This window comes from Pempheris klunzingeri, chromosome 13 (genome assembly GCF_042242105.1).
Source record: "Pempheris klunzingeri isolate RE-2024b chromosome 13, fPemKlu1.hap1, whole genome shotgun sequence".
NCBI lineage: Eukaryota > Metazoa > Chordata > Actinopteri > Acropomatiformes > Pempheridae > Pempheris > Pempheris klunzingeri.
In genome coordinates, this window is record NC_092024.1 from 6,867,405 (window position 1) to 6,877,626 (window position 10,222).

Consider the following 10,222-nt stretch of genomic DNA (forward strand, 5'->3'; position numbering starts at 1 on the left):
AAGGATGTAATGTAAACGTGCTTTGAGTAGTCAAAATGACTAGAAAGGCACTATAGAAATACAGACCATTATATTTAGAAATGATTATTTATTTTGAAACTAAGTTTAAGAAATCCAGTGATATATGTAATCAATGATCAGGTTAAAGTGCAAAAATACATTTCTCATATAATAATATCTGTACAAAAATAACATTGGAATGTGACATTGAAAAAGGAGAAAAATGTGTTTATACTAACATGGCTTTAATCATTCTTAGTTTTTGTAAAAGAAAACCATAATAGTTATGTCCCTTTCATAAAGTCTTTGGATTACAAGATTCTGAGCGAAGTTGCACTGAGCACCCACAAAGGTTTTTTTCCTCAAGGTCTATTTCACATTCCACGCATCCACTAGGTTCTCGTGCTTTGATAACTAGGCATATACGTCTCCACTAAGGCTTATTTCTGAAATTTTCTTTAAAGAACTGGTTAGTTGATATTTTATCCTTGAAAAGTATTACCTCTGAAGTGGAGGGCTTTGCCTCCAACAGCTGAGATTTAAACAAATCTTTGGTTGTTCTTTGACTGTTGTTCTCTTTGTTTTCCAGTGTCCTTCCCTGCTGATAGAGTGAATCACTTGATCTTGGCTGGCTTCAGTTCCTTGACCTGCGTGTGTAATGTTTTGTGGACAGCCAGAGTCCTGGACTGACAGAACCCCTTCCCACACTCCTGACATTTGAAGGGCTTTTCTTTGGAATGAATGTACCTGCATGGGGAACACAACAGAGCAGCCACTTAATATTTAGTAAGAATCATATCAGATTTTATAACATTGTAATGAGCACTGAATGGGTTCATGTCTGTCAGGTGTCATGACCCCTCTAGTCCTCTGAACAAAATAACATAACGCATTATTACAAAACCAAGCTATATGAGCATTTTCCAATTTGATGCCAGACAAATTAACTTCAGTTTAACCTGGCAAAACTTAGTTGGTCTGCACACACCGCTGAAGCTGAAGCTGAAGAATAAGTGAGGGCTGCTGCTTAGTGACAGACTCTTGTTCAGCAAGCTACCCAGCACAAAGCACACACACCTTGAGAGAAGAAATAGTTGTTCAAGTTCAAAACTTTGAATTGCAGAACCAAAATAGTCATTCATGAGTTGGTTCGCTAATGATGATGACCAAATAGATATATTGAAAAGGTTTTCATTTTGTCTCTGTACAGACGCAATGGTACCAACTGCACTTTAATGACAATACTTCAGCAGTGCAGTATCTGCTAAGTGTTTACAAAGTACTAGTTACTACTTTTCAAGTCAATGGCAATACACAAGAGGGGGGGGGGGGGGGTAGCAGCTACTTTGCCTGAGAGTGCATGAACTGAAGTGAAGTCACATTTTGAAAACTTTAGAAAATGTTTCACAGTTTTAGCATGAATATCCCATGTTTATTACAATTTATTGAAATCTGCTTGACTGTGAAATAAGGGAGCTGAGCACAAACACACACAGCCATACTCCCATCCACACGTATAGTGTGTCTGTTTTTAGCTAGCCAGTAGTTAACATCTGTACAGTTGGTACATTGGTTGTTAGGGAAAAACAAACACAGACTGCATAAAGGATGAAATTATCTGAAGCCGCTTGATATTTGTGCTGAATCAGTAAAGATAATATTTCCTATACTACCTGAAGGCAGTATACAAAGCTGCAATACATGTTTGGTAACATTGTCCTAATTATACACTACTGTCAGGACCAAATACATTGAAAACTTTACATTCCATTGAAACGGGCATTTAGTCACTGGTTTGACTTGGTTCTTAACTTTGGGTCTGCTGGTTTTCTGTACTTTCTGTGTTCACTATTCATACAGTTAGTCAATGTAACCAGCTACCACACTACACACAGGAAATCTGACTAAGACGTAATTGAGTGTGAATGCTGCAAGCTGTTTTTTGGCACGCTTCTCCCACACCATTCAAGGTATGAACGTCATTCAAACTGCAAAACGTGCAGCTCCATCGGGAATCGATTGCTCTGACTTTTCTCATTCATAACATTCATAGTTTCCATTATATTCATTATTTCATTTTCGCGAGTGGTGTGTTCAGAGGCAGTAGGAAATCCCAGTACTCAAATCATGGAAACTTAAACCGTACATTGGAATTGCAAAAGGCAGCATTCACACCGCAATTTCTCCAGAAATTGCACTTTCTAGTTTGGACATGTTCCACATCTTCTGTTACAGAGACAGTTTCTTAGAAATCCTACCAAAGAAAGAAATTGCTACCCCTTCAGTACATAACACTTCACTATCCTACTCTTGACTACTCAAATCAGTTCATAGCATGTCCAGTAAGGGAAATCCATCCATCCATTATCTACTCCGCTTATCCGTCAGGGTTGCGGAGCTGGAGCCAATCCCAGCTGACTTTGGGCAAGAGGCAGAGCACACCCTGGACTGGTCGCTAGCCAATCACAGGGCCAATACACAGAGACAGACAACCACTCACGCTCACACTCACACCTAGGGGCAATTTAGAGTGACCAATTAACCTGCATGTCTTTGGCTGTGGGAGGAAGCCGGAGTACTCGGAGAAAACCCACACAAGCACAGGGAACCATCTTGCTGTGAGGCAACATTGCTAACCATGCTGCCTTGGTAAAAGAAATAATTAGCCCAATGTAAATGACAGAATATATATTTACATTGGGCTAATTACTGCATGTAATTACTGCTGATACAACGATTAATTCATCATGTGCATTTAGCCCTCATCTTTGTCAAGCCTTTGACAGGCAGGATATGCTGGCAATCAAATGCTTAATATTGATTTCCATTTATTTTAGTAGAATCATTGTATTATTTGCATTATTAGCATTTAACGACTAAACATCTACATTAAGCCTCACAGGATGTCTACACAGGAGGCTTTTCAGCATTTCTATACAGGCTTCCAGAATGGTTTGGGCACCATATGCAGGTAAAAACACACCTCTGAGCATATTTTTCTAATTCTTCAGTCTTTTTTCTTTCGTTTCATGTAAGTAACTACATTGATGTGCCTGACCTTATCATGAACACAGGTCTGAAGCTGCAGCTGCTCTGCTAACATGTTGCCTATGCCTCCTGTGTAAACATCAAATGTTTGAAAAGATTATCAAAAAGCCAACATCATCAAATTGTGCCTGAATCATGTGTACAAGTAGTAAACCAAAATGTGGACTTGACACTAGAGAGGAGTGAGATGCATTTAATTAACACAAATGGGGATAATGACGCACACTTTGGGCAGTCTCTCTATGCCTGTCTCTCTTTGGCAGCTATGGTCTTCATCCACATAGAAGTGACAGAACTAATTAATTGAGGACTGAAAAAAGAGATTTTAAGAGAGAAGTTCAGACCTCGCCTACTACCACACCAAGCCAATCACTACATGCATCACTTTGTTAGATTAACAATTTCAGACAAAAAAAACAACCTTTATTCGCAGCAAATAGTGTTCTCTTTGTGTATTACTTAAATTGGCAGGGTTTGAAGCCTGGTTCTCACCTGTGGTCCCGGAGGTGGTCCTGTCTTCTAAAGGCTTTGTGGCAGATATCACAGGTATATGGCCTCTCATCCGTGTGTGTCCTCTCATGGATCAAAAGATTGTAGGATTTGGTAAAATGGCGGCCACAGAACTTGCAGACAAACTCTTTCTTGGTCTTGGAAGGCAGTCGGCCGCGACTGGACTTGCGCTCTGGTGAGGCGAGTTTAGTTACATCGAGGAGGCATCCCAGGCGGGCTGAGGTCAGGTGGTGAGACGAGGCCTGTGCTGCCGCAGCAGCACCTGTCATGCTCAGGTCCTCTGCCTTCATATGATCCTCCTGGGTGGCTGCTGCTGCCAGGTTGGCAAAGTCAAAGCGGGGCTTGTTCTTGGAGCTTAGCAGCAGCCCTGTTGAATCCTGTTTGGGCTGCAGGAGGTGGGGAAATATGGGGATGGCGGCCATGGAGGAGAAGTGGTTTGGCAGTTTTGAGATGGTGCAACGGGGCAAGGCCAAAGGTGGGTAGCCAAGGGTCCACTGGTGGAGGTGTAGGGCACTGAAGCTGTAAAAGCTGTGAAAATGATCTGCTGGCAACTGGAGGCCTGTGGAGCTCTGGAGGAGGGAGTAGTTGGCCAGCTGGAAGGATGGGTGGAGAGGGACTGGTGCTGGCAGAGTCTTGCTGCTCATGACTGCTACACAATTTCCAAACGGGATTCTGATAGAGAGGAAAAATATTAGCTGACAAAAATGTGCAACCATTGAGCCAAGTCACATTGATTTATTTATGATGGTTTCATAAGTTCATTCACTGGAGGGAGCAACTAAGATAGCCAGTAGGTTTCTAGTGCAAAACATACATACACACAAATACATACACACAGTGTAACTACAACTACTTTTACACAAGAAGCCAGATTCATGTGACAAATCAGGTATTAATTTAGATAACAGTTTTGCAGTCATGACTGTAAGACCCTAATTCCCCTCACTGTGTACAACTTTTAAGATGTGGAAACTTAGTTCTGGGCTTCATGCAACATTTATATATGGTGATGATCAATATAGGTTTGTTTGGTTTAAAAGGATGGTTGGGAAACATGCTTATTTTTCTTTGTTCTGAGAGTGAGATGTTTAGCCTAGCTTGGCATACAAAATGGACTATGCTTGTCGAAAAATAATTCTGGCTTCAACTTAATTGACTGTCATGATAAAATCCATAGACATGTTTGATATTACTGGTGTGCTATACCCTACCCAGAACCCTGCCTACCAACACCCCTTTCAATGCACACAGTTCTATCAGGATGCAGTACACATCCAACCTTGCTGGTTATCAGCTTATTAAGGCTATGCATATGAAAGACCCTTGCTGTTGTCTAAAGGTTCATACTTTAAGTTTAAGGTTTTAATTTCTCCAATATTTGCACATCACAACTACAGTATGGTAACTGTGAAAAGATCATGGTAATTATTTCAAAGCTGAAGATGAACTGAGGTCTGTAATGGGATGCTCCACTTTTTTATGCATGAAAATCAGAAGCATTACATGTCCATCTACACCTATGTGTCGGATGTCAACAAATAGGTGAAAGTCACACGTTATAATGAAAATAGATAATGCTGCCCTGACCTGCAAATTGTAATCTTATAATTTGATATTGGCCCAAACATTCTGGATTTTATGTATATATTTCACATCAAAAGAGTCTACAGGAGAAACTACCTCTATTACTGCAAAAAAAACTTTCTTTCAAGTTGGTTTAATATACAAAGTCATTTTAGAATAGGGGCTTTGATTGCAGTTGAGATAGGGATTAAGAAGCAAACCATAATTAATGGTCCTCACAAGTATGCTAGGACACTCAGACAAATGTATGTGTAAATGTGTCAGCGAAAGTGAACACAAAACAATTGGCAGCATTAACACACATACACACACAGACACGTCAGACAGAAAAAAAAACAGTGTATGTGCATGGATACGTGTTTCCTGTTCCCAGAAACATGCCCGGGGCTGTTGAGGGCAGAGAAACAGAATGACAGCATTCAACCATAGAAATACCTGTGAGCTGTTAAATCAGGTTTGATAACCAAGAATAACAATAGACAATGTATCTTTGTCTGAGGCAGACACTGATGGACAGGAGCCACAGCAGCTCCAAGTCCCTGTTCTCAGAGTTAACACAGCTCTGCTCACCTCATCATCTCATACAGCATACCCGATTGCTGCGTATGATTAAGTCATTCATGAGAAAATACTGTGGTATGTGACCCAAAAATATTGCTTACATGCAGGATATTTACTAACTGTTGAAACTGAAACTTCATAAAATTAACGCACCTGTAATCCTAGCCTGAATAAAAAGACATGTTTTCTTTCTGTTTTTCAACTCACTTATGGCCTCTTTGGATGTGACAACTTAAAGACAATCTTTCTAAGAATGTGTCAAGCTGAGAATTTATTTAGTTTTTTAAAGAAAAAGAAAATAATTTGGGGAAAGAAAAAGTAATGACAATTAAAAATTAACCTCCAGTGGACCAAACAGTGAGTAAGTAGTTCAAACCCAAATCCCTGCTTGATTTTAGATCCCAGAATTTTAGATCATAACTTCATTTACGACTATAAGACACTAAATAACCTTCTCATTTCACGTCATTTCACTTTGTGTACCGTAGAGGACAGTGCTGCTTGAACTGAATTTCGAATTAATACAGTAAATTGTGTTGAAGGGATTGTATTGAAGGGATTCATTCATTGTAATAGGTTGTAACATTGTCCTGGGGTGTAGGCGAAAGAATCTCAGCTTTACAATACAGGCAGGGAGAACAGAGTTACATTTTGCAGCTTTGTACAGATTTGGATAATAAGAAAATTAGAAATGCCTTAACATTGAGTCTGAGGCCAGGCTGCACATCCAGTAAACTCCAGTGAAGTGGTTGTAATGAGGAGCAGTGGAGCTCAAACAGCCCCCTGTGGTCTGTTCCTCTCTGATCATGACGCAGAAATAATTGACTTTTACTTAGGAGGTCATTAGACGAGATAAGTGCAGTACTGCTGAGCCTGTCTTCACCTTTAACCCTTTGATGTCTGCATACCAGTGGCCTCCAGATCCAAACAACCATGTGGCCCTCTGTTTTGGTCAAGACTATGAGATACAACGCTTCAGAGGGCCTCATTATGAAGAATGCTCTTCATATGCTCTTCTCACCTCCATGTGAAAGCTATCGGGTTCGGTTTAGTACACACTCCAAACCCAGAAATTAATAATGGATGCAAACGTTTCTTTGCCCACAGAACCAATCAGGTCCAGCTAAATCGAAACTAAGGAAAGCCCTTCTTGTAAACATCAGGGACACAGGTAATGTTCCGATTTTTGTTTGTGAATTTGAATTTCTGCAATTTAATACTAATTTGTGACTCGACATATTTAAATTGAACCACTTTTAAGTCAACAAAATATCAAAAAAGTTAAGGTTCTAGCGAAGCGATTGAACACCTCTGAGGGGGCAAAGTTCACCACTCCAAATTTTAACAAAAGGTTTACAAGCAGTAAAACGTATGCTCAAATAGTTAAGCTCAATTCCAAACTGGTTCATGTGGTACTAGTACTAATTGATTTATAAACTGTTTCACAGTTAAACCAGTGGATAACAGCCTTTTTGACTTGTGACCCTATAAAGTCACATGTTATAGCCTTGAGGAGAATTAGCGCAGTAATTATGTGTGACCTGGGCTTTTTCTTTCTTTAAATATTTTGGGACTCCTCAGGTGGATGCATAGGGTGTCTCTACACCGAAGTTGGGCATGTGTTGAAAGAAAATCTTGATCTACAAACTGTTGTAGCCATTAGATTAAATACTGAAAGAATAAAGTCATAAGGAGTGCCAGCATCTCAGGCAGCTACAAGAATTAAGTAAAATACACTGTCACTGTGATAACCTTGGGTACAGTTTTACAGCAACATGGGTTCTCATTTATGTCTTTTACATACATACATTTCTGATGATTTTTGCTTACTCTTTGTTCTGCATATTTCTAGGCTAGTGAAGTTTAAGCTGAAATTTGGACCCCTACCCTCCATCAGTGTTGACTCAACTCTACACTGCAATGTTTGCCACAGTTGTAAACAATTAATAACGTAGCATCTACAGGTAAGAAAAATGACAGTACACTGTAAATTACAATATGTTTATGCTTTTTGATTTTCTTTAAACAAGAAAAGTCTTTATTTTTTAATTTGAGAGCAGTGGCCCGTGTTGACTTTCATATTTTGAGATGCACATGCTCAAAATATTTTGAAAAAAAAGTTTATTTCTACTGGAAACTGGTTGAAATGTATTTGTGGATGTTCACTTTTTTTTTAAACAAAATGAATTCTAGAACAAAAGTGGCCTGATTGTAATAACTTGATTGCAAGAAATGAGCTTACCTTTTGCTGTGCAACAATCATATCCAATATACATTTGTATTTTAAATCTAAAACAAATGTTGAAAGTTATTCACATAAACTAGGCTGTTCTATGAACCACATCCGTCTGATTTCCATTAATTAATTTTTAGGTCATTTGTTCCCATCAGTTGTGGAATGGAATAATTCATTTGAAGGAACTTCTACTTTACTCAGCTATTCTCGTTTAAACTCCACTACATTTCAGATGGAAATAATGTACTTTTTACTGCAATTAATTTATCTGATAGCTGTATCATATAAAATAATTTGCCACCCTACAGAGGATGATAGATTTATATAACGTTAAAATCAGCACTGTCTCTGCTTCCATTATGTGTAACACACTTCTACAAAATATAACACCACGCTAAGGAGTTCCTTAAACTAAAAGTTAACTAATTTAAGTAAAATGAGAGCAGGATATTTAAACTCGCAGTGAGGCTAATTTCACTTCAATGAAAGATCTGGATACTTTTCATTCTTGTTTTTATATTGTAGCCCCCCCCCCCGGCTGATGGCGCACAGGCTATACACGTCGCTCTTTCTTTTTCTTCACGGATGACTGCTGATGTTCATTTATACTGCGCTAATTGTGCAGTCATTATCTGTCCATACATTTAGTTTAACACTACTTTGAAGTGAGACTCATTAAGTGAGTTAACGGTCATTTCCGACGATGCTTAGCAGGCCAACTGGGATAAACTGGATTAAAACAGCAGATCTGTCAGTCTGACTTTTTTAATTGAATTGTGTACAATATCAGGTCTCACATTTGGCACATCTGCTGAGGAAGAACTTTTTTTCCCTTTAAAACTGATAATAAAAGTAATAATAAATCTAATGTAATTACTTTCAAGAATTAAATTATATAGGCCTACACCTGTTGCACTATCCTTCCCGCAAATCTTAAACATCCAACTTTCTCACAGGTTAAAACACTGACTTGATAAATGGAACAAACTGAATTAAATTAAATGTTAAGCGGAAGATCGGTCATTTTCATCTCGGTCCAGATAAAGATTAGTTTACTCTGATTGGGTGGATGCTGCGACGAATCTCCTTTTATTTTCTATTTGAATGTGAAAACAAAGGGAAGACTTACCAACAAACACTTCTTTAAATTCTCCTTCAGCTGCAGGAGGACCGGGGTGTGGAAGCCGAGCCTGTCGCTGGGGATGATTTAGTGAGATGGCCGGAGCGGCAGCATTTTCCTCCGCTGCTGCGGCTTATCTCCGGCTGAGAGTCTGAACTGAGAAGGCACAAGTATGGTATGGTGGTGTATCTCTCTAGTTGGGCCACCTCTCGGCTCCACTGTTCTGCGCTCCCAACTGCCGCTGCCTCTTTATTGCAACGCAGAGTCCGACTCCTACCGACGCGTCACTCAGCCATCCCACACGCACAGCAGGATACAGAATGTTACTGCTGCTATATGATTCTGTGGTGTCGAACAGGAACGAGTCTTACGTGATAGTACTGCATGGGTGCACATTGGACTGGACTGGACTGAGGACACGGCGCTGCACAGACAAGACGCGCCTTGCAATGAATCCAAATGATTTATTATAGATTATTTACGTATTTAACAATAAGATGAGTCAACAATTTTAAAAAAAAATACGACGTTGATAAGTACATGAGGGCCAGTGGTCAATGCTCCACAACTTCAAGTTGAGCATTGCTCCTTTGTATGTTTTTATCAGAAGTTTGGTGACTTCACAGCATCACCCTTAAAAAAAACGTTATCTGTCCTGCTCTTAATGTTGAACTCCCTGCTCTGGATAATATATTGAAAATGAATTAACTTTTCCCATTAACTATTAATTTTAAAACACAGATAAGATGAAAATGTAAGAAAGTCTGCTTGATTGGTCAAGCAATGAAATTTGATCTAAGTGGAAGTAAACTCACTTACTCTATTAGCTAGCTCATTTAGTATGCTACATAATATAGGGGGGGCATCCACTGCAATTGTTTTGAAGTTTTGAACAGATGTTTGTAGTCTGATGATGGTGCAAAAAAGCACATCTAAATCTGCCAGGTTTGTAAAACATTTCCTATGTGATGAAATATATTTCACATGGCATCTATGAATTTTAATACCACCACCACTACAACTACTAAGACTAATGCTGCTATGAGAAGAAGAATATTACATTCTGATTTGCCAAGTTTTAATGCAAATGATTAACTTGAATTGAGTCACTCCAATTTGTCTGTTGATGCAAATCTATATATATAGATATAGTATGCAGCTTG

At 39.1% G+C, this 10,222-nt stretch overlaps 1 protein-coding gene across 1 annotated transcript; it reads right to left on the reverse strand.

Moving 5' to 3' along the window:
- Positions 1–180: 180 nt before the first annotated feature.
- On the reverse strand, positions 181–9,229 carry osr1 (odd-skipped related transcription factor 1). The gene is made up of 3 exons (XM_070842855.1): positions 9,069–9,229; positions 3,541–4,230; positions 181–747 (listed from the first exon to the last, which is right to left on the reverse strand). Exons 2-3 carry the CDS (start codon positions 4,200–4,202, stop codon positions 615–617), a joined length of 795 nt encoding a protein of 264 aa, XP_070698956.1. The 5' UTR covers positions 4,203–4,230; positions 9,069–9,229; the 3' UTR covers positions 181–614.
- Between the last annotated feature and the right edge of the window lie 993 nt (positions 9,230–10,222).

What these genes read in the sequence shown, in the direction of transcription:
- osr1 (XM_070842855.1), bottom strand. Translation starts at nt 4,202, where the DNA reads ATGAGCAGCAAGACTCTGCCAGCACCAGTCCCTCTCCACCCATCCTTC. An exon ending in GACCACCTCCGGGACCACAG is followed by an intron (nt 748 to 3,540) that starts GTGAGAACCAGG and finishes TTCCCCATGCAG; the next exon opens with GTACATTCATTCCAAAGAAA.